This window comes from Gekko japonicus, unplaced genomic scaffold (genome assembly GCF_001447785.1).
Source record: "Gekko japonicus isolate JY-2015 unplaced genomic scaffold, Gekko_japonicus_V1.1 scaffold302, whole genome shotgun sequence".
Taxonomy (NCBI): Eukaryota; Metazoa; Chordata; class Lepidosauria; order Squamata; family Gekkonidae; genus Gekko; species Gekko japonicus.
In genome coordinates, this window is record NW_015170283.1 from 179193 (window position 1) to 203123 (window position 23931).

General features: G+C 44.4%; 1 protein-coding gene across 10 annotated transcripts in view; it reads right to left on the bottom strand.

Annotated features, from left to right (window-relative positions):
- The window catches only part of AGFG1 (ArfGAP with FG repeats 1), a 49872-nt gene extending 26045 nt beyond the window's left edge, over window positions 1-23827 (bottom strand). For 5 of the 10 annotated variants that reach the window (XM_015417851.1, XM_015417848.1, XM_015417847.1 and 2 more), the window contains exons 1-2: window positions 23200-23825; window positions 10690-10783 (exon numbers count right to left, since the gene is read on the bottom strand). In XM_015417851.1, the coding sequence (XP_015273337.1) occupies window positions 10690-10783; window positions 23200-23366 (261 nt within the window). In that variant the 5' untranslated portion in view covers window positions 23367-23825. Of the gene's footprint in view, window positions 1-10689; window positions 10784-22854; window positions 22889-23199 lie in introns of those variants that run through there. The other 5 variants (XM_015417842.1, XM_015417845.1, XM_015417844.1 and 2 more) reach the window with 5 other exon arrangements.
- Window positions 23828-23931: the final 104 nt, after the last annotated feature.

Consider the following 23931-nt stretch of genomic DNA (forward strand, 5'->3'; position numbering starts at 1 on the left):
ATGGCTGCTGTCAAGCAAGGGGAAGGCAGGCAGGCAGGGGTGGCTATAGAGACAATGGGGAAGGGAGGAGAAGCGGGCAAAAGCATGTGTAGGTGAGTAAAGCAATGGGGATGGGAAGAGGAGTTTGGGAGAGTGCGTCCGGCTGATAGGGAGTCTGCAGCCAGTCCTGCACCAAGCAGCTCACAAAATCAAAATCAATGGGTACCACTGGGTGGGGGGCAGTGGGAGCCAGATGTGGTGGATGCTGAGTGCCACCCATGCTTGGGCTGGCCTGTGAATGGCTGCAGGCTCCCCTTCAGCCCAATGACAGTCAGCACTCAGTACCTGCCTCTTCCAGTTGCCACTCTTTTCTATCCTGGAGGCAAGGACAAAGTGATGATGGGAGAAAGAGGGCATGAAAGGAAAGAGATGGGAGGAAATAGCAGCATGGTGGATAAAGGTGGCCGGGGTGTGTGTGTTTGGCAGATACAAGAGGAGAAAGCAGGGAGCAGTGAGGAAATTCCCCCACAAATGTCTTGCTTATCCCAACTTGCATAATTCAGTAACAAGTTATTGCATGACTGCCTGATTTGAAGGAGAGGCATTCCCTCTTTTCCACAAAGTAATTTTCCTTGATACTTTGCCTTGATCCTATTCTATTTCTATGAGAAGTGCTTCACTCCTGTTTTGTAAACATACTAATTCATTACGATGCAAGTATCACTTCATGTGTATCAGTTTATCCCTTCACACACTTTGTAATCAGAATAGCTTCTGTATATCGTGTAAAAATGAACACCGAACATTTGTAAAGATAATACGTTTTATGTTGTGGAGCTGATTCTTGCATTTATTTGTATTGTAGGGAAGCAGAAATTTGGCACATGCAGCACATTACATCTGACTATTTGATAAGTCTGATGAGGGCTGTTAAATTCTTCTATATTGAATACGATTAAAAAAAAATTCTCAACATCCCATTATACTCTAAGGCTGCCAAAAAGCAGGATGGGCAACACTGAACAGACTTAAAGGCTTCAGGAACATGTTTTGCACAGACCCCAAGACCTCCCCTCCTACCTTGCTAGTGTCCATCAGGTGTTGCTCAGTTTCAAAGTACATATGGTGAGTAATGTGCGCCCCATGGAGGCCTTGTCTTCCCCTTTCTAGAATGTAACTTTAGGATGCAACTATCCCTGTATTCAGATAAGCCTGAGTTATTCTAAGCCTGAGTTATTCTAAGGGCAGCTCTGGATCCATGCCACTGTCTATACAGAGGAGAGAACGGAACACTGGATTTGCCATTAAGGTTCCTTCTTCTCGAGGGCAAGGAGGACACTCTGATATGCTTGGGTTCCTCTTCCCACAATTCCTGGAGACAGGAAATTGATTGCACTTTCCATCTCCGAGGGGAGGAGGAACCCGTCCTCAGTCTGGAGACTTCCACAGCTGATAACAGTCCACGATGTGTGCCAAACAGACAGACAACAAGGCTTATAGAACCCAATGAAACAAACCATACAGGCAAACTGTTAGAGCAGTGAAAGAACAATGAACATGGAGATTGGCAGTCATTCACCATTTAGGAAGTGTAATAAGCTGAACAGAGATGGTCCAACTAGGGTGGGTCCAGAGTGTCCTCCTCGCCCTCAAGAAGGAGGAACCTTCATGGTAAGTCCATGTTCCGTTCTGCAAAGATCAAGCAAGTGCCAAATCTTCTTCCTAAAGTGAGACAGCTTCGGGCAGAAGGATGGCAAATATATCTCCTGCAAGCTGTGAAAAGGTGTGTTGACCTCAGGAACAAAGGTGGGATCTATGTGCAGAACCACCATGTCCTTATGGAAGATGCATATGCACTTTCTGGTGGAAAGAGCACTTATCTCTGAGACCCCTTTTGCTGATGTAACAGCTACCAGGAAAAGTACCTTCAGGGTAAGGAACTTCAGGGAAACCTCGCTTAGAGGCTCAAATGGAGGATTGGTTACAGCCTGAAGAACAACATGAAGTATCCAAGAGGAAAACCTGTATACTGTAGGGGGCTGGTACAAAGTAACTCCCTTCAGAAATCTCTTCACCGCTGGGTGCCTGGAAAGTGCTTGCTCTTAGATCCTGAGAGACTCTATTCTGTAGGAAGGACAATACCTGAGGATGATCCAAGGTGCCCAGTTGCAGGTGTTTCCTCTTGCACCATCTGACAAAAGCCTTCCAAGAACTGTTGTGAATTCTAGGAGCTTCTCTGAGCCGCCATCATAGTCAGAATGACCTGATCAGAGAAAACCTGTGAGATCATCGCTTGCTACTCAATCTCCATCTTGTCAGACAAAGCCAAGCTGGGAATGGATGACAGATGGGACCCTGGATTAGCACACTCAGCGACAGTGGAAGTTCCCATGGAGGTTGAACTGATGATTTCAGTAGGCTGGAAAACCAAGGTCTCCTGGGCCAGAAAAATCTGCCTTCTCCTGTTTCATTTTGTTCAGAACCTTTGGAATCAAAGGTATGGGGGGAAAGGCATAACGAAGGCCCAATGGCCAAGGGGCCATCAGAGCATCCATTTGTTCTGGTGTCCCAAGAGTCTGGGTGTATTGGCATTGGTCAGGGAGGCAAAGAGATCTATGCACGGTAGGCCAAAATGTAGAACCAGGGACTGGAATGTTTCCTGGCTGAGAGATCCACTCCCCCTAATCCAGCCTGGTGTGGCTCAGCCAGTCTGCTTGAACATTTGCTATGCTGCTAATGTGTTCTGCTCTACTCTGAGAAATGCCAGATGTTTTCCTGCTACAGTTGACTCCTGCTGCAGCTTCTTGGCTTTGGTGCCTCCCTGGCGGTTCATGTGCACCTTGCTGTGGTGTTGTCTGTACATGTACATATGTTCAATTGAATAATAAATAACAACAATGGGAACAGCAGTATAGTAACAATGAGAGACAAAAAATTGCTGCAGACGTGCACACAGAAGTAAATTACACAGAAGTAAATAAGATTCTGGTACTGATAAATTTCATGATGTATAGTCTTTATATTCAACAGGTGAACAGACTGGCAGACGAACTTCTCGAGTTGATGCTCATTTCGAAGTGCCTTTCTCAAATGAGTCTCAACTTTACATCCATGTGCAATAAAGTCGACAATGGAGTCTTGAATCAAAACGGTCTTCTCCCCAAAGCTATATAGCTACAAGCATGACATTTCAAATGAACAGGTAGGCCATGGTAGACCATGGCCAAAGTGAGCACCCGGCCCTAGTCCCAGCTCCCGCCCACCCAGCGGTTCGAAAGCCTTAAAAAACAACTTGCGAGTAGATTAATGGGTACCTGCCTTAGAAGGCAGGGAGCACCCTCCTCCATTGGGAGGTGGGGTGGGACTCTAGCAGCAGTGATTCGGCGAGCAACGGCGGTGGAGCGGTGTGTAATGGCGGCGGCAGGCGAGGTGGCAAGCGGAAGTAAAGAAAGACGTAACATCGAGCGGTGGACCGACGGCAGAGGCAGAGCCAGGAAGCGCAAAGACCCAGCGGCACAGGCGTGGCGGAGCCTGAAGGACGGAGCCGGAGCCACGCTGCGGTCGGCACGACGAATGGCCCGTCGACTCCAGAAGACCACCGAGAAGTTTGAAGAAAGTGTGGATGGAGAGGCCGAGCTGAAGCCGGGAGCCGAGCCGAGACAAGCTGAGGAAATACTAACTGAACCCCACTGGGTGCTGGTAGGCAATCCCACCCCAATGATGTATGTGCCCATAGTTAGGGATAATAAACTATGTAAGCTGCTCAGAGACCCCGTGGGAGGGGTTCGAGCGGGACATAAGCTGAATGTAAATATATATTCTTTGATTCTTTGATATAAATTCTTTGACTTAATATCTCCTTGTATTCTTTTGAGATTTTTTTAGGTTGGCGTATTTCCAAATACTTCCTTATCTGATCAACAGTTGTCTCTGATTTTCCATAAAGATTTTTATAGAAGTCCTCAATTACTGTTTTTACTTCCAGATTCCTATTTGTCTCTGTTCCATCTTTCTTTTTAAAGATTTTTATAAAAGATTTTTCTCTGTTCTCGAACTTTATAGGCAAGCCATATTGTAAGTTTATTAGCATTTTCAAAATAATTTTGCAGCGGAAATAAAAAAATTTAAGCCAATTCTTCCTTAAGCAAGCAACTCTTTTTATGATGTAATAATTCAAGTCTAGCTTTAACTTGGTCAGTTGCTGCCATTTCCATCATCTTTTCTTCTTGGTTTTGCATTTGTTTTTGTAAATTTTTATATTCTGACCTTTGTTTATTAATTCTTGCAGACTCTTGAATTAGTTGTCCTCTTGAAAATGCTTTTAATGCATCCTAAACTGTATTTATTGATGTTTCCGTTTGCATATTTTTTTTGAGAAAAAATTTAAGTTCTTCCATAAACTTCTCATTTTTTAAGACTGAAATGTTCAACATCCATCTGCTTTTCCCTCTTGTTTTTTGCAGTTCCAAATATACTGGTTTGTGGTCTGCATAGGTCCCAGCTTGTATTTCCATCTCCAGTAAATCTCTGATCGTTGGCGCTGAAATCCAAGCCATATCAATTCTGGACCAAGAGTGATGACTTGCTGAATAATATGTGAATTGACCAGTTTTTGGGTTTCTTATTCTCCAAGCATCAACTAAGTTCAGCTCCGTCAAAAGTTGTCCCAGAGCTTTGGGGATTTCCTTGCTTCTTTTTTTCCCCCCCTTGAGTAATCATTTTTCTGTCTCTCTCTTCATCCACTACCGTATTGAAATCTCCTATCAGACAAATTTCGTGGAACACTTGTTGCATAATGACATCCTGCAGTTTTTGAAAAAATAATTCTTGGTTTTGATTTGGGGCATAGACATTGACAATAAGCATCCTTTTCATCTGTCTCCAAGTTGCTACAATTAAAATTCTCCCATCTTCTGAGGCATATATCATTTCCGGTTGAAGTTGTTCTTTGACAAAAGTCGCCACTCCTCTCTTTTTCTCTTTATCTGTAGCTACGAAAAGTTTCCCTAAGCCTTTCACCTGCAAGTGTTTCTCATCCCCTTTTCGTATGTGTGTCTCTTGAATACATAGGCTGCGGTCACACGTAACAGAAGCCACACAAGTGAGACGGAAAACAGCCGGAGTTTCCGGGCGCGATCTCACCAGCACATCTGGGAAGTGTAGCACTCCCGTGGCTCAACCGAGGCTTCCAGCCGAAACTGCGTGGCAAAAAACTAGTACCTTGGAGGTACTAGTTTCCGGAAACTGCGGGGCAAGGGCAGGCGTCTGATCGCATTTCCGGAGGCATCCGGCGCCCGCCCATGTCCCCTTGCAAATAAGGTGGGTTTTTTTGTCCAAGTCTCTGTGGATGCGCATGCGCACCCAACGGAGCATGCGCATTTGTCATGTACACAAAAATAAAAAACAGTTTGCCGCGGTGCGCGCTTCTTCGTTGCGCGCCGGCTTGTCCTGTGATCAGCACCTCTCCCTTGTCATGGAACCTCCACGGTACCTCCACAGGACCTCCACAGGAGATCTGATCGCGTAACTGCGCAGTAGTTTGCTCCAGGGCAAACAGCCACGCTTCTCCTCTGCAGTTTCCTGCCCGTGTGACCGGGGCCATACTATGTCTAATTTTTGCTTTTTCAGTTGGTGAAAAAGTCTTCTTCGTTTCTGAGGTCCATTAAGTCCGTTCACATTAACTGATAAGATCTTCATTTTACCATCTGTTCCTCCACCAGAGTTAGCCTGCCATCACTTTTGTTGTTGATGATGATGCTGTTTTCCTCCCTTACTGGATGCTGGTGCTTGGGATGAATTGTGGTATTGACTTGTGGCTCTCAAGTTAGGCTTGGGTTTGGTCCATGACCATACCAATATCGGGATCTGGGATTTTTAAAAAAATACAGAAATTTTGGGGGCCCAACAGACCCGAACTGAAAAATACCGATTTTTCCCCACACCCCTAATCAGAATCAGAGCTGCGGTGGCTCAAGTGGTTAAGATGCTGAACTGCAGGCTGTGGAAGGTCGGTAGTTCAGCAGTTCGAGACCCGAGTGCCGCATGATGGAGTGACCTCCCATCTCTAGTTCCAGCTCCTGCCAACCTAGCAGTTCGAAAGCAAGAAATTGCAAGTAGATAAATAGGTACCGCTTTGGTGGGAAGGTAACAGCGTTCCGTGCGCCTTGGTGTTTAGTCATGCCGGCCACATGACCACGGAAACGTCTTCGGACAGCGCTGGCTCTTCGGCTTTGAAACGGAGATGAGCACCGCAACCCTAGAGTCGGACTCGACTGGCTTTTGAACAAGGGAACCTTTACCTTTTAATCAGAATCCCCAGAGCCTAAGGGGGAATCCCTATCTTCAGATCTGTAGTCTGACAAATTTGAATAATTGCTCCTACTGTGGAAGGTGCTTTTACAGGCAGCCTTTGTTGGCCAAGAGGAGCCCTGGCGTATCTCTGTGTCTAGAGGCCTTGAAGTAGTTAATTTTTTTGAAGGTGTTTGACTGGAGAGGGAGGGTTGGGGGGGAAAGAGGGCTCACATCACCTTTTCTGGGAGGGTAAAGAAGCTTCCCCCCCCCTTCTCTACTGATTGCAGACAAATTGTTCTAGCCAGTCCTGGAAGCCTGTTGGGGTAACAAAAGGCTGTCCACCCTCCTGACTTCCCCCTGTTGGGGAGCTGTAGTCTCCCTTTGACTCACTGCTGCAATGGCCACAGAAGGCTGCGTTGAACAGGCCCGACAGGCCAATATAGGCCATCCCAGCTGGTCATTAGAGGGTGCAGTTTTGTGCCAAAACCTGAGCCTGCTTCTTCATGATCCAAGCCAGGTGATTCCTGGCCTATGACTCTCTCTAAGAGCTCTGCTTCCGCAAGACAGCTGGGCAAGCAGGTTTGGAGGGATCGCTGCCTGGGGATCACCTCCCCCAACTCTCTCTCAGAGGAGGTCCCATGGTCGGAGACCTCAGCTGCAGACATTACTGTGACTGAAGCAGCGGGCAAAAGGCAAACAGCCTTTGGGAAGACAAGGCCAGAAGAACAAAGTTTGGTTTTTTTAAACAAAGGGAAAGGCACACTGAAAGGCACACATGTGGAAAGAGAAAAACAAAGTGCAACCAAAGGATCTCCTTAAAGGAAAATCTCAGGAGCTCTCTAAATCTACTGCTCTCTCAGATGGAGGCAGGAAGAAGACCGAGGTTGGGCTCCACCTCTCCTCGATGGAAAGTGCCATCAATTTCCTACCTCCAGGGATTGTGGGAAGAGAAACCCAAGCATATCAGTGTTCTCCTCCCTTCGAGAGAGAGGCTAATTCTACAAGGCCACAACTCAAAAGGCTCTGGCCTAAGTTTTAATCAGTTTTCTCTCCTTGATTAGAAGGGACTTCGCACTGGAGACAGCAAAGAATTTCCTTATGGATTATAGAGGCCAGCTGAAAAGGAATGTAAGGGACCTAGAAAATCTTTCAACCTGCTCTTTAAAACAGAAACAAGCATGTAAGTGTTACACAAAACCTTAACTGCCTGTATTCAGTTGAAAGCCACAGCTTGCGGTTATTGTACAGGGGGTCAAGACTGATGCCTCTCTCTCCCTGGTGGAATCCTCTGCATGGGAAAACAAAGTGTTTGGTTTTATACCAGAAGTAACTATGATGACTGCATTAGGAATTTACCTCATTGGAACCATTCAACCAACTAGAATTCAAGGGCTGAAACACTGATTCCCAGGTACCAATCTGTGAATTTTCTGGCTAATGTCATGAGGTGACCTGAAAGTTAAGATGACTGCAGGCAGTGGGAGCTCTATTAGTTCTCAGTCTTTAGAAGAGGGGGAAGGAGATTCCATCCCATTCCCCAGAGGTGGGGAGTCCATGTCTCCACTCAGAAAAAACTAAGAGGGCCCTTTGTTAGCAAGATGGGAGTGAGAAAGGCTTTCCTCACTGACTCTGACACCCCCTCCCAAGAATAGCCTTGCGAACCCCCCAAAAGATTCCCAGACCCGTCTGAGAAACTTTGTTCTGTAAAACATACACTTAATTAATTCCCATCGGGATTGTAGCATACTGCACTTTGGAAATGCTGCAGTGGAGGCAAAGTCTGCCTACTATCCCAGATATCAAGTAGACCAGCTGTCACTGACGAAGATCCCACAGGAGGATATGTGCATACAGAGTTCCTGGAATGCTCCAGATAACTGAGACTAGTATCACAACATGAGGCTCTCTGAAAAGAGATACAATCCAATGTCCTGAGCTGGGAGACAGTAGTCTGTCTGACAAGTACATCCTTTATCCAGTCCTAGTCCATCCACAGTCCTTGAAAGTTGGAGTCAGCTGCACTCAGTACAGCCAACAACAAACCTGAAGAAATTCTTGCTCAGTAAGCACTCACCGACGGATATTATCACTCCCAAATGACAACAAAAAAGCTGGGCCCCTTTGGCAGTAGTTTGATAAGCCTTTTGTTAACTTTCTGTAACAGCTCTTCATGACAAAAATGTAATTCTACTAAATATGAAAGTCAGATTCTCCATGCCAGCCAAATTATGCCTTTGTGCATTCACCCACTCACTACTTCAGCAATGAAGTAGAAGAGCTGTTTATATATCTGAATCATGCTGTGATCTGTCATCTTTTTATCTTCCACAACTAGCTTGGTGTAGTGGTTAAAGAGCTGGCCTGGGATCTGGGAGATCCATGTTGAAATCTTCACTTTTTGTGGCCTTACCTCAGCTTAACCAATTCCAGGTAGTTGTGGGGGTAAAATGGAGGATACTGAGGTATGCCACCCTGAGCTCCTTGGAAAAAGGGTGGAATTAAAATGTCCTAACAAATTAGGGCAAGAATACTTTCCTGGTGCATTTACACAGGCAACCCGAGAGCAAGTATAGAAGCACTATGATAGATAGTATTTATTCACTGCTCTAGTCAAATAAACTTACCTTCTTCAAGCTACTCTAATTTATACTTTGCTGTGCTAGAATAAGTGCACTACAGATAACTAATACTAATGCAATCTGTGTAATGAAAGGGGAGAAGAGAATCTCAGCCTACCAGGGTCAAAGAAGCCCAAGCGCCAGGTCATCCAAGCGCCTAAAAATACAAACTATTTTTTCTGCATGCCCTGCATACCAGTAGCTTTGTTTTCAGTATTTCATTTAACAGTATTCTTATGAAAGAAGAAGCCCCCACTCCAGGGTACTTTCTTCAAGAGTGCACAGCTGTAAAAAACTGGCCCTCAACTACATTTATCAACATATAAGAACTATTATTTTATCTTCTTATAAAATAAGATTCTACTCTGCTTTTCAATGAACTCTTCAATTCTTAAGGAAAGTGTTAGAAACTGTATTCATTGATAAGCAGGTTAAAAAAAGGTAAAGGTAAAGGTTTCCCTTGCTCGAAAGTCAGTTGAATCCGACTCTAGGGTGCGGTGCTCATCTCAGTTTCCCAGCCGAAGAGCCAGCGCTCTCTGAAGACATTTCCGTGGTCATGTGGCCGGCATGACTAGACACCAAGGCTCACGGAACTCTGTTACCTTCCCACCGAAGCAGTACCTATTTATCTACTTGCAATTTCTTTCTTCCGAACTGCTATGTTGGCAGGAGCTGGGACCAGAGACGGGAGCTCACTCTGTCATATAGTACTCGGGTCTTGAACTGCTGAACTACTGACCTTCCGGTCTGCAGTTTGGCGTCTTAACCACTGAGCCACCGCAGCCCCTGTGAATAAGCAGGTTACTTCACACTAAATATGTAAGACAGCTAAAGGCCAACATTTATAGATGTTCTTTGAGAAATCTACAACTCCACTGGGCTTAGTAACTGAGTTATACATCACTCATGCAGAAAATTCAACAGCTTGCTAGAGCTAAGATAGGGTTTCATGTCACAAGATATGATACTTTGAGATATCACATTCAGCATCTTCTAAACATAACATTTACCAAATTTATCAAAGGAAGTCAGATTTCATTAAGTGTTCTACAACGCTGTTGGATTAACTGCTAGAAGAACCACACACAGTATCAGAGGTGCTGTTCTGAGAATTAAAAATCAGAACCAAAAGTTCCATCTTACTAATAATAGACATTGGCACAGAGAGCTTTGTCTCAAGGAAAAGCCCCACCATTTGCCAAACAGAACCTCTGGATCTAATCCTAGGAATCTATATTTTTCTGTTACCAAGCCTACAACACTTTTCTGGTCATTTCAAACAGTTCCATCCAGCATTTTCTCCTCTGCTATCACTGAAACACTGCCTATAATATACTACTATGAAACCACCCTGTTGTGCAACATGAGTGGGGTGAATGTGTGTGTGTGTGTTATGTGTCATCAAGTTGCTTCCAATTTATAGAAAACCTATGAATTAAACACTTCCAAAACACCCTATCATAGACAGCCTTGTTCAGATCTTGCAAACTGAAGAAATGGTATTCATCCTCAACAAAAGTTAACCTACACAGGATATGCAGAACAAAAGCATTTTGCATTTAACAGGCATGTGTTACAAAATATAATTCCTGATGTAGTTGTCAAATTGCAGCCTGCACAGCTTCCGAGGCTCCATGTTATTTACAAATATCTTATTGACCCTCTGATACAGCACTTTCAAATGTTCTTATTTTTTGAATGGACGTTTAAATCCTGTTGCCCTTCTGACATAGGATGAACCTCCATAAATCGGAGGAATCAACTCAATCAACAATTATGAAATTCTTCAATAAATACTTACTTCATTCCCATGCTTCTGCAGAAATTCTATTTCATGCTGTGTGAAAGTGGTCATAGAAATGGACTTCACCCTGTGAGGTGGATTTAAACCTCGCCTATAAAACAAGAAATTTTAAGAAAGTCATTACCAAAATCTAAAAAACCCCCCCAGGTTAGCTAAATATTGAACATTCATCTGAAAACAATAGGTTTGAGAAATCATAAGAAAAAAATTAGCTCTTAACCTCAATTTTATTAAGTTTGCTTTGAAATACATATCTGTATGTTATTCTTCATTTATACCTCACTTTTCTCCCCACTGGGGACCCAAAAAGAGATTACAGTATTCTCCTTTTCTCCATTTTATCCTTACAACAACCCTGTGTTGTAGGTTAGGCTGAGTGTGTGTGACTGGCCCAAGCTCACTAAGCAGGCTTCCATGGCAGAATGGAAACTCGAACTCAGGTCTCCAAGAACCTGTAAAATATTCTAACTATCACACCACAACGACACTGGGAATTAGACTTCAACTTCATTAGTTCTGAATACTTTTATATTTCAAAGGCTTGTTTTACATGCAGCTTCTCCAGAATATTAATGCATAGGTCTACAGTTAGCTTACTATATATTTTATGGAAAATTTAAAAGGATCTAAACAAGGATGGGTTTTTAAAATCAAAACTGGATGGCTTATTAACAAAATGTAAAGTGCTTTCAACCTATTTACTAGAATATCAGATTCTCTATTAAAGACATCTATTTAAGTCTGAGTAGTTGAAAGCAAAAAGTTAAAATGACTAGAGAACCTAATAGATTCTTTAAGTGTACTTAAAAACTAGATTGTGCATGTAAGGATTGAGAATCTTTCTAACTTTCCAGTTTAAGGAAACAATCACATTGCCTATTACTGGAGCACTTAAGATAGCAACCAACCTTTACACCAGTGCAGCTTTGAAATTTGCCAGTGCCTTGGTGCTGGTTTAACTCCTGAATCAGCAAAGAAAGGGCACTGCTGGGGTGGGGGGGATGCAAGGGAAGGGCTTAGTCAGTATTCCAAGCTTCCCCCGGCTGCTCCTGATCTCAGTATAATGTTATACTGGCAATAATCCTGGCTTAAACCTAAACCACAGAAATCACAGAGCAACTATACCCAGCCACAGCACAGCTTAGGAAATGAAGCTTGCAGCCTTTCACAGCTCCCCTAACCACAAAATAAACTGCAGCCAGGACACTCATACGACTGAGCATGCAGCATGGGGCTACAACACTTCAGCCTCATGTCATGCATACTTAGAACACACATATAGGTGGGGGCTTCAGTGATGGGATCTCCAGACAAAGAGCACTTTGTACAAAAAGCCAAGAAGAACCACCACTGTCACAGTGTATTGCTACCACTGCTCCAATTTCTTACAGGTGCTTCACTTGGGGACACAAACTCCTATCTGGAGATTCCAACTGGGGATACAATGACAACACAAACCACACAGTTAAGCAAGACAGAGAGATTTCCTGCCCCCTCAAACTGTGACTGCTTCTAATTTCTCCCATATCCCCATGTGCATTTGCCTCAAAAGCTAAGGGGAAATGGCAGGAGTTTCTAAGTTTATGCCTTGGGTAAAGAAAGCTGATAAAGAAAGCCTTTTCTTCCTCTTTCATAATAATAGAGCATGGGCAGCCAATGAAGTTGATCAGCCAATGAAAGTGATCAGCAGAAGATTCAGAATAAACAAAAGAAAGCACTTTTTAAACTCAATTTTTTACAGAATATTTAAATTGTGGAATTCATACCAGGGGCACAGATGGCTTTAAAAGGGGACAGAATAGATTCATGAAGGATGATCAGTGATGACTAGAGGGAAAAAGGTAAAAGTAAAGGTTCCCTTGCTCGAAAGCCAGTCGAATCCGACTCTAGGGTTGCAGTGCTCATCTCCGTTTCAAAGCCGAAGAGCCAGCGCTGTCCGAAGACATTTCTGTGGTCATGTGGCCGGCATGACTAAACACCAAGGCGCACAGAACGCTGTTACCTTCCCACTGAAGTGGTACCTATTTTTCTACTTGCAATTTCTTGCTTTCGAACTGCTAGGTTGGCAGGAGCTGGAACTAGAGACGGGAGCTCACTCCGTCATGCGGCACACTCGGGTCTCGAACTGCTGAACTACTGACCTTCCCCAGCCTGCAGTTCAGCGTCTTAACCACTTGAGCCACCATAGCTCCTTCTGACTAGAGGGAACCTTCACATTAAAAAGCAGTAAACCTCTGAATACCGGTATTAGGAGACAGTATCAGGAAAAGCTTTTGCATCTATACCCTGCATGTTGCCCCCACCCCCACCCCTCAGGGCAAGTGGCTAGCAACTCTGGGCAACAACATGCTGAACTAGAGGACCCCTGATCCAATCCAGGAAAATCTTTTTTCTGTTCTTTTCCTCCCAATAGTTGCTAGCAGGGTGTCCCACATAGGAAGCACAGAGTAAGTATGCACAGTGCATAAAGATGCAGTTAGTGAGATGTAATGCCAGCCCAAATGGGGGGGGGGGGGGGGGGGGGACGACACAAAAAGCACAACCACAGTCCAGGATGACTAATAACCATTCCGCTAGGATTTGTTGCTGCTGGCCACACCCTCATGATGCCTATTGTTTTGCAGAATCACAGCCACACAGAGCAGTTCCAGCAGTGAATGCAGAGTTCCAGTGCAACTGCTTACAAAGGGTTGGTTCAATGACTATACTTTGTCCCACAACACAAAACAGGAGTCCAAGCATACGGGGTTTTTTTTAAGCTAACTAAATTCAAAGACATCCCCTTCTTTTCTCCCAAATTCATACACACATGAAGGGAGGAAGTCCACTGAAACTGATGGGGAGTCATTGGGCTATATTGAGTGAACTATACTCAATTTCTCTTTCAAAAATAACCTGGTTTATTAAAATGAAACTGGAGCTTAATACAAACATATAAAATGGGATATTCCCAGCTTTCCACCCAGCACAATAGAGAAAAGCAGTCCCTTCTGATGCACAAGAAGTCTATGTCAGGGATTGTGGGACTGACATGGATAAAAAGCCACATGCGACAAGGACTGTAACAAGGGGAAGAATTTGGTGAGATTGCTCTTTGTTCCTCATGCACTAGCAGAAAAGTTAGTAGGAACCCACTCCTAAGTTCTTAATACTGAAGCTGATTTTTTACCAAAACTTACACATTCTACTTTTTTTTGTAAAGAAAGATGTGGAAAAAGACTTTGTTAATCAACTTATTGCACAAATAGTTCACACACTTTATATTATGACTTGATACTAGTGGTCTGGGACTGGCAAGTTACGAGGTACCATTCATTAATCCGCCTGGGTGACTTTTTACTTCTATTTGATTCCTAGGAAAAATATGATCTCTGCAATTGGCTCAGTACTACGATTATAAACAAGGACGTTTCCCACAAAGCCACATGAATACTTACTTTCCAGTTCACAGAGAATAATTATGTGATCAGTAACTACCATCAGCTTGTAGAACAAAGTTTGAGTCCAGTGGTACCTTCAAGACCAACAAAGTTTTATTCAAGGTATAAGCTTTCATGTGCACACAGACTTCTTCAGATAAAATGAAATGGACATTACCAGTCCAGACATATAAGTAGAGGGTGAGTAGTAAATTAGTATACAGCATAATGAAGATGTTTAACAGATTCAAGAACCTAATAGGAATAACAAGCTTAGTTTATGTGGTAAGCATTTGTTTCGGTTTAATTTGTGAGAAAACATAGTGAAGGAAATAAATATGTCAACATTTGATGGGCAGATACATCCTTAATTGTGGAATGTAGAGAGTAATTATCTGAGACCCTGCCATTATGCTCCATCCATCTCCTCTCAAGCATGGAGTCGATTTTACAGCATCTTCTTTGAAGTGGGGTGATCGGTTGTGTTGTTATCCCTCCAGTTCCCAGACCAGAGAAATACATTCCAATCTACCATTCCAAATTACATTACATTCTACTATTCATTATGTTACATTACAACCTACTATCCAAATAAGAAATAAAATAAAATAAAGAAGCGGTATGGCCCTTCTGGGGGATTGATGAGAATACAGATGTAAGGACTGTATGAAGTTAGCATATGTAGTGAGATAAGAAACCAATATCCCTGTTAAGTCCTGGGGATTCCATTGTTCTGAGTTTCGTAATAACTTGCAACTCAGCAATTTCCCTTTCTAGTCGGTTCCTGAAGGTCCTTCACAATAAAACAGCAACTATGAGGTCACCCGTTGGATGTTCAGGAAGGCTGAAGTGCTCTCCTACAGTTTTCTCAAGTTTTGTGATTCTTTTTTTTTTGCTACAAAGACTAACACTACAATCACTACAACACTAAACTAAAACATAAGCTACACAAGGATCATACAAAAAGGTTAGTCATTAGCTTAAACAATAGTAAAATTAATGGAATGGTTATTTCTTATTGCTTCCTTACAAACTGGAATTTATATGATTAAATCAGGTAATTACAGTTTAATCAATTTAACTTTCAAACTTATAAGATTATATTATGTCAGCTTCTTTCCTCTGAGCTTCTTTTTATCAAAGTTCCATTGGACCTTCAGGTGTTTTGGGGTCGCCACTCCTTTATCTGATTCGGAGTCCTCTTCTGGGTTACTGCCCACCATGCTTCCCGAACTTTCTGACCCATATGCGCTACCTTCTTCTTCCAAGTCTTGTTCCTCTGTAGCTGTCTTGTCATGCACTGGTCTTTGTTGCTGTTCCAAAAACCCCTTTGCTTTAAAGACAATCTTTTCTATCTTTGTAGTTGAAGACAAGTCCCTCAGGTATTATCCGTCTGTATGGTGTGGAATTTTTCTGCAGAAAGCTAGTTAAGTTTTTATATTGTTTTCTCTTCATTCTTATTTCAAATGGTATGTATTTTAAGACTCTGATTTCTTCGTCTTTGATTTTTAAAGTTGTCCCATTTGTGGCCTTGAGCACCACGTCCCTTGCAGATCTCTTTGAGAATCTCACCATTATTTCCCCAGGCAAGTTTTTTTTCTTAATAAATTCTGGATATGTCCGACAGATCATATCCATATCGCTTTGTAGGAAATCCGCTGTTAAACCTGTCATTGGGGTCAACGCTTCACTTAAGATTTCCTTCAGTTTCTCACCCTTCTGTTCAGGAACACCTTGAAATCTTAGAACATAAGTTGATTTTTCGATTTGAAGTCTTAAAAGCTGGTCTTTATCAGAGATCTTCTCTTTCTCCACTATCTCCAGTCTTTGTTGAATTACTTTTGACTTGGCTTCAACCTTTTTCATTTCTTTTGCCATCTCCTCTGTTTTTATTTTAGTCTCTTTCAGCTGTTTTTGGAGTGCTTCAAAGTTATTATTGAGGTTAGTCATCTGATCCAAAAGAGGGCGCAACGCTGTAGCCAGCATATTGGGAAGGTCAGTATTCGCTTCTGGTTTAGCAACCAGATGTGCTGATCTTGCAGTTCCGGGAGAGTGCTTTGGTCTCGTCGCCATCTTTTCTGACCGAGAAGTCATTGTTTACAGTTCAGAGAAAGTTTTTAAAAGTCACTGAAAACTCATTTATGAAGTCGCTTTAAACAGATCTGTACTTTACTTGATCGAATTTGGAATTGCCGTTGCCTCTAGCCCCTTCTGTCGCTTAAAGAGTTCATTTAAGGTTGTGGGGGGGGGGGGCAGATGCCCCCCCGCCTCATTACGCACTTGGGCGCTTAACCGCATAACCAGTTAAAGAGAAATAGCACTCACGCTTCATTCCATGCCAGCTGTGGAGGAAGGGTAAACTTTGTAGTTTCGCTTGATCACTTGTTTGCTCGCCCGGTGTGCGCCTCTTGGACCTATCAGGACAAAAAGGAGCCTCGATCCCTTGGCTCCTTTTAGTTAATGGAAAACGAAATGAGGGAGAGGCACCTCTCACACCCCAGGCTGGGATTCCCCTCCAAGGACTCCGGGGTGTGTGTGTGTGTGTCCAGATCAACCAGCACCCCTCCCATCCGCCTAGTCACAGGCCACCCCATCGGAGCTCCGATGGAGCGCGCCTGCCATGTGAGTCGCCAAAACCAGAAGTCAAGTTTCGTGATTCTTGATGTCAGACTTGTGTCCATTTATCCTTTGCTGTAGGGGTTGACCTGTTTTTCCTATGTAGAGAACCGCAGGGCATTGTTAGCATTTAATGGCATATATAATGTTAGAAGGTGAGCATGTGAATAAGCCTGAGATGGTACAGTTGATGTTAGGTCCAGTGTTTGTGTTGTCTGGGTGTATGTGGCAGCAAAGTTGGCATCTGGTTTATTGAAAGCTCTGGTACCAGTGTTCATGTTCAAATTAGATATTGTATTATTGTGGGTGAGGAGTTGTTTGAGACTTTCTGTGTGTAAGAACAGCTTTTCCCCTCAGTAAGTTGTGAAAGACAACGGTCATTATCCAGTAGAGGTTGTAAGTCGCTGATGATGTGTTGAACTGTTAAATATCTTCATTATGCTGTATGCTAATTTACTGCTCACCCTGTAACTGTATGTTTAGACTTGTAATTTCCATCTTATTATACCTGAGAAAGTGTGCACGCACACAAAACTTATACCTTGAATAAAACTTTGTTGGTCTTAATGGTGCTACTAGACTCAAATTTTGTTTTGCTGCTTCAGACAAACACGGTTACCCACCTGAATCTACCATCAACCTGGATGAAATTAATTTTTTGGGGGGGTGAGGCAGGTAGGAGCAAGAAGCCATAGGACAAAGAAAGAGATTGAAACAGAAAGTAACACTGAAAGAAAGAAGCACTTTCTATTGTTGATTCCAAACCTGCACACATCTATAAAAACCTGTTACGGCTGCTCATAATAGATGCTATTTAAAGTAATGAACATTACCACCTAAAAATAAGTAATGTATTTTTATAATTTCCTAGTATTACTTCATTTTATGCTGAATATTTAATAACTGAACAGCATGCCTTCTCCATTTGTATAAAGGCCGATTCAATTTAAAATCACAGTTTTATGGTTATAGCAACCAAACTGTGGGAACTTTTAATTTAAGATGCATCTAAACAAAGATGTATTTTTATTTAAATCTGTGATTGAAATTACCCCTTTCTCTTGATGACTTCAATAAACCCATTCTTAACACACATATACATTTGTCTTCAGACTTGGCAAGGGAATTTTTCGTGTCCTCCAAGTCGTTAAGATAGTGAACCATGTCAGAGAGAGGCCCGCTTTGTGCTACAAAGCCCATTCAAGGAATGAGCTGAAGTGTTCAAATGCTGCACAAGACATGGAACACCCCATGGGCAGGGCCCGATCCATATAGAACTGGCCATCAAAGGTAAACTCCAAAAGCTCAAAGTCATTAGGGTGCACTGGTAACAGGCAAAAGGCAGACTTAATACCACACTTAGCCATCTCAGCCACTGCCCCATACCTACGAACCACCCTCACAGCCTGATCAAATGAAATATTCATTCTGATACAGCCAGCTCCATTGGCTTAGGGGGTCTATTTCCGCGGACATTGATGTGCGGACCAGTGGCCTGATGACTGGCTTAGAGGGAACATTTGCAGAGACCTTAGCTTCCCGGAATTCTTCCCCATTTTAGTGTCACTGTGGGTTTGGGGTGATAAGATGGTCAACACCACAGTGCTTTACTTGGCAATAGTTCGGGTCATCAGGTTCCTCACATCCAAATCTGCTAGGGTAATGGGTTTAGTGCAGTCTTTCACTCTGTGTTGTCTCCAGCTGAATTTTTTCCCTCGCCAAGCATGTCCCTGGGGTTAGTAATGGGGTGGCTGATGCTCCGTCCCATAAACAGATGGAGAGGTTTCATCAGCTGGCCCCAGAGGCCCTGGAGTTTTGGCAGCTTAGTAAGCCAAAGCACACAAGGTGATCGACTTAGCAATAGCCCCCAGTACTCAGAAAGTTTATGGCCGTGCAGTCCAACAATTTGAGACTTTTAGGGTGGAGGCAGGGCCACAGAATTCTTGGCCAATCCCAGTGGACCATCTGATGCAGTATTGTGTGATGTTGAAAAGTAAGGTCTTGGCGATGAAGTCCATTAGGGGTAAATTAGCCACTTTGGCTTTTAATAGCAAAGCCCAGGGCTTGCCAGAATCTATAGGGGATTTTCACCTTCGCAAGATGCTTGAGGGCTGGTCCTGAGAGTCGAGGGCATGCAGGGATGACCGGCAGCCCATCTCACCTGTGGTGTTGAAGGGCCCATATAGGCTGTGGAGTGACGTTTGCCACTCTGAATTTGGAAGTGCCCTATTCCATGCAGCAGCTTTGATGGCCTTCTTTGGTGCCTTACAGGTTAGCGAGCTGGTGAGAGAGTCACACTCAGATTGTTTTGATCAAGCTCTTCAATACAGGGACATCCGTTTCATGCATGACCAAGTGATCAACCAAGTTCATCGGTCTAAGACAGACCAGCAGCACAAGGGGACTGAGATTACATTAGGCCCTTGCCTTAAAAATGACCTCTATTCTGTACTAGCTCTCCATCAATAAACTGGTCACTGTGGAGAGGCAGGCAGCTCCTTATTTCTGCATGCTGACTGTACGCCCTTGAAGAAATACTAGTTTTGGGCAATGACTTCAAGGGCTTTGGCCAAGTTGGGGTTAACGGGAGCGTGTTTTGGGATGTACTCCTTCTGGATTGGGACTGCCTCTACTGCTGCTACCATGGGCTACCCTGGCCCAGCCATACAGAAGGTGGGGAGGTGGTGTTCATACGTTCAACCTTTGGTATCCATGTTAGGGTTGGCTATGTTCACTGTTTTGTTCTTTGTTGTTGTTTCTTGGTTTTAGGTTCCCTTAGGCACTGTTGGAGGCTGATGATTGTGATTGCAAACCACAGTATGGTCTTCTGGGTAGCCCACCAGGCAGGATACACAGCAATAGGGTCTCAACTTGGCCTCAGTGACTGGGCCACAATAGAGCAGCAGGGCCGTCATGGTCTCTGATGTTCAGGGCTGATGCCCCCATTGTTTGCGGGGAGGAGCAGTCCTCCTCTGGATATCCTGGTCATTCATCTGGGTGGGAATGACGTTGGTATGATTAAGGGCAAGGTCCTGATACTTCAAGCCAAGGCTGACATGCAGGTTATTCAGGCACGTTTGGCCTGGGGTCTGCTTGGCCTGGTCCGCCATCCTTCCACGGAGGTCTTGGAAAGGGCATTGATAAGGCCCATCGTAAGGCCAATAAGGGAGCTTAAGAAAGCCATGGATGTGGGGTTCAGGTTTTATATCCCACATTCTGGAATTACATAAGAACATAAGAGAAGCCAATGTTGGATCAGGCCAATGGCCCATCCAGCCCAAAACTCTGTCACACAGTGGCCAAAAATATCAGGTGCCATCAGGAGGTCCAGCAGTGGGGCCAGGACACTAGAAACCCTCTCACTGTTGCCCCCCCCCCAAGCACCAAGAATACAGAGCATCACTTGCCCCAGACCAAGAGTTCCTATCTATACCTTGTGGCTAATAGCCACTGATGGACTACTGCTATGTTTATCCAATTATCCCTTGAAGACATCCATGCTTGTAGCCGCCACTAACTCCTGTGGCAGTGAATTCCATGTGTTAATCACTTTTGGGTGAAGAAGTACTTCCTTTTATCTGTTCTTACCTGACTGCTCAGCAATTTTATTGAGTGCCCACAAGTTCTTGTATTGGGAGAAAGGGAGAAAAGTACTTCTTGCTCTATCCCATGCATAATCTTGTAAATCTCTATCATGTCACCCCTCAGCTGTTGTTTCTCCAAGCTAAAGAGCCCCAAGCGCTTCAACCTTTCTTCATAGGGAAAGTGTTCCAACCCTTTTAACATTCTAGTTGCCCTTTTCTGCACAACGGTTGAGTTGGTATATTTATACAGAGATGATGGAGTCCATCTGTCAGAACTTGGCAATGAGATCTTTCTGGATGACCTGCAGCAAGGACTCAGGGGTGCCATTAGTCATTGCTTGGGGACAAGGGCCCAGAGCAGAGGCTTGACCCTTGTTCGTGGCAGGAATCAGGCAGGATTTGGTTGTTAATTAGTGAGCACCAGCAGGCAGACCCCCCCCCCCATTGCTCGGAGGGTGGGATGTCTGGAAGGACCTGACCGTGAGCAAGAGCTCTAGGCGGAGAATGCGGATGGCCTGCGAGACCCCCTGAACAGGTCTTCCCCTAAAACTTTGCTGCTTGAAGGGCTGGACCTTCAGGGGGCAACTTGACCTGCACCAGGTGCAGGGTGACTCACCCACTATAAGCCAAGGGCTCATGGGAGAACCCCTTGTCTTGACTTTCACATAGTTGGCCATTGCCGCTTTATGGTTCATTCAGTTGCATTTAAATTTAAATAAAGCTGCCCATTCGTTACTCCTACCGACTGTGGGGGCCAACAAAGATGCACTTTTATTTAAACCAGTGGTTGAAATTACCCTTTTTTCTTGATGATTTCAATAAACCCATTCTTAACACACATATACATTTGTCTTCAGACTTAGCAAGGGCATGAAATTCACTCATAGTGATGCATCCACCAACAAATCTACACTTGGTATTATAACAGATTAGTGCAATGCATACAGTACAGTGGATGGCCCATGCAACTACAGAGTTTGAAAACTGATAACATCCGTTTCAATTACAGAAGCATCAACCATACCACCAATACAGTACATGAAATGGGATCCAACGGTCTAAGAGTAAGAAGCAGATCCTTGATTCTGTCTTCTGTAGCTCCATTTAAAGGATCTTGAAGTCTAGGGAAAGTCTGTGCCTGAAACTTGGTGAATTGGTTACTAAACCGGAAGCTCTGAAAGCACCTTAACCTACACCTCTATCTAAGATTAGAGTTTACTGCAGGCCGGATTTGTGACTCAATGGAAATAGTAGTAGTGACTTCACATGTGAAAGGTTCCTTATGCAATAACAAAGTACTTTTTTGTTAAAATAATATGAACAAAATAGTAACTGTATTTAAGAGGCATTTTTCTTTCCATGATATTAAAGAGACTGGGGTCCTTAATTCTATTTAGTATATCTTTATCAGTTTGTATCTACAATTCATTTCAAAGAGTTCAGTGACCTCAGGACACAGTACTACAACATGAGTATATAGGAGATGTCTTGTACAACATTGGTTCATAACAATTCACCAAGTTTCATGCACAGACTTTCCCTAGACTTCAAGATCCTTTAAATGGAGCTACAGAAGACAGAATCAAGGATCTGCTTCTTACTCTTAGACCGTTGGATCCCATTTCATGTACTGTATTGGTGGTATGGTTGATGCTAGGATCTGCTATACAAAAAACACTACTGTCATTAAAATTTAATTCAGATGCAAGATACAACATAAATAACACTATAAATTAAACTTAGTAAACTGTGTATCATAGGTGTTCAAATAAAAATCAGCACATGCAATAGCATTTTAAGGTTTTAAAAGTTTTAAAAGTAAAAAGTACATAAGTTCGAAGCTCTAAAGAGCTGACCAACTTATTTACAAGTTACTGTAATCAGTTTGGACTGCCCCCAGCTATCTATGTAAGTATAGTATTAGTTGAGATAGAAGAGCATACAGAAATACGGTAATGTACAAAAGGAACAACACAGCAAACACAGAACCGTTATTAATAATCATTAACTGCTTTCCTGTTCTAAGTCATTAAACTAAAATAAAATGTGTTCAGTAAGTTCCAAACAAAGAATTCTGAGTAGACATTTATGGGGGGAAATGCTCTCACACATTCCCATTTGATTATAACTTGGGTTTACAGATAACATTTGACCAGCACTCCCAACCTATTTCACATGCTTCCAGTATTAATCCAGACCACAAACAGCACTTGTCTACTCCTGTACTTTGACACAATAGGAACCTTGGTAAAGGAGACCAAATCTACCCCCTTCCTTACAAAGGCTATATTGTACACTCCACTGAATACAGCGAGATCAATAAGCCTCTTTTAGCCTTGGTAACTAACATCTTGCCCATTGGAAGAATTAAAATTCCACCCTCTCTCGAACTCTTAAGCAGCATGCTACACAAGAGGAAGAATCTACAGGGCCTGACATTTATCCACACCAGAAACACACTCTAACCCACTTCTCCCCTCGCTTTATAAACTTTCTCCCATTCTGTTCAGCCCAGCCAACCTACCACGCCAGACCACACATACCTAGTCAGCTACCCAAGAAACAAGAACGCGCCACATTTTCTTCAACCCCATATGTTCGCTCCAGCCCACAACATATGACCCACACCTCTCCACTCCCTACCTTCCGCGGGGAGGGACTTCCCCTCACCGCGCTTCCTCCCCAGGTTACCTCCACCTCCCGTTACCTTTCACTCTCTCAGACACACCCACACCCACTATCTGTACCCGTAGTCTTTATCAGCTCCCGCTCGCCTGCTCCTTAGCTCCTGCCCCCCCCCCGCCTCCCCCAACTCGGAAGCGCTCGGTTATTTCCTCCGCCAAGTCAACCCCTCCTCCTCCTCCTCCGCTTTGCTCTCCTCAACTCACAGGATGCCGGAGCAGGAGGTACACACGAAGCTGCCCACCGTCATGTCGGTGTAGGTGGGGCCGCGCTGGTCACAGTCGAAGCACTTGCGGTTGGGCGGGAGGCTGCTCATCTCCCTCAGCAGCTTCAGGTGCTTCTCCTCCTGCTTCCGCTTGGCGCTCGCCGCCATGGCCCCCGCCGCTGGGGAGCCGGGCCCCGGCCCGCTCTCGCCGACTGGGCAGGAGGGAGGCGCGGAGGAGCCTCAGGCGAAGAGGAAGCGCCGGGACCGTCCCGCTCGGGGCGCGAGGGAGGGCGAGGCCTGGGCCCGCGCCCTTGCGCGTGCGCGCGCCCCCACAGAAAGACCAACGGCCGAACGGAAGGGAGGGAAGAGGAGCGGCTGCGGCGGCGCGCGTGTGAGGGACGGAGCCCGGCCCGGGGCGGCTGAATGACGAGCTCAGGCGGAACCTGCGCGACACTTTTCCCCACCGTGGACAAAGAGGCGAGCGTAGCGGACTCGGCGGAAGACCCGGGTCTCGTTCCGAGAGGTTCCAGCAGCGCCTCCTTTCGCTTGGGAGGATTCCCAGCGCCGCAACGGGTCTCTTCCTTCCCCCTCTCACTTCTCCCCGGAGACCGTTACCTGATGTGACCCGGCAGGAAGGCAAGGATGAAGAGCGGCGGCGGCGGCGAGGGGGAGAAAATGCTGGCAGAACGGCCAAAGGGGGGGGGGGGGGGGGGGGAGAAAGGTGGGGGAAGGG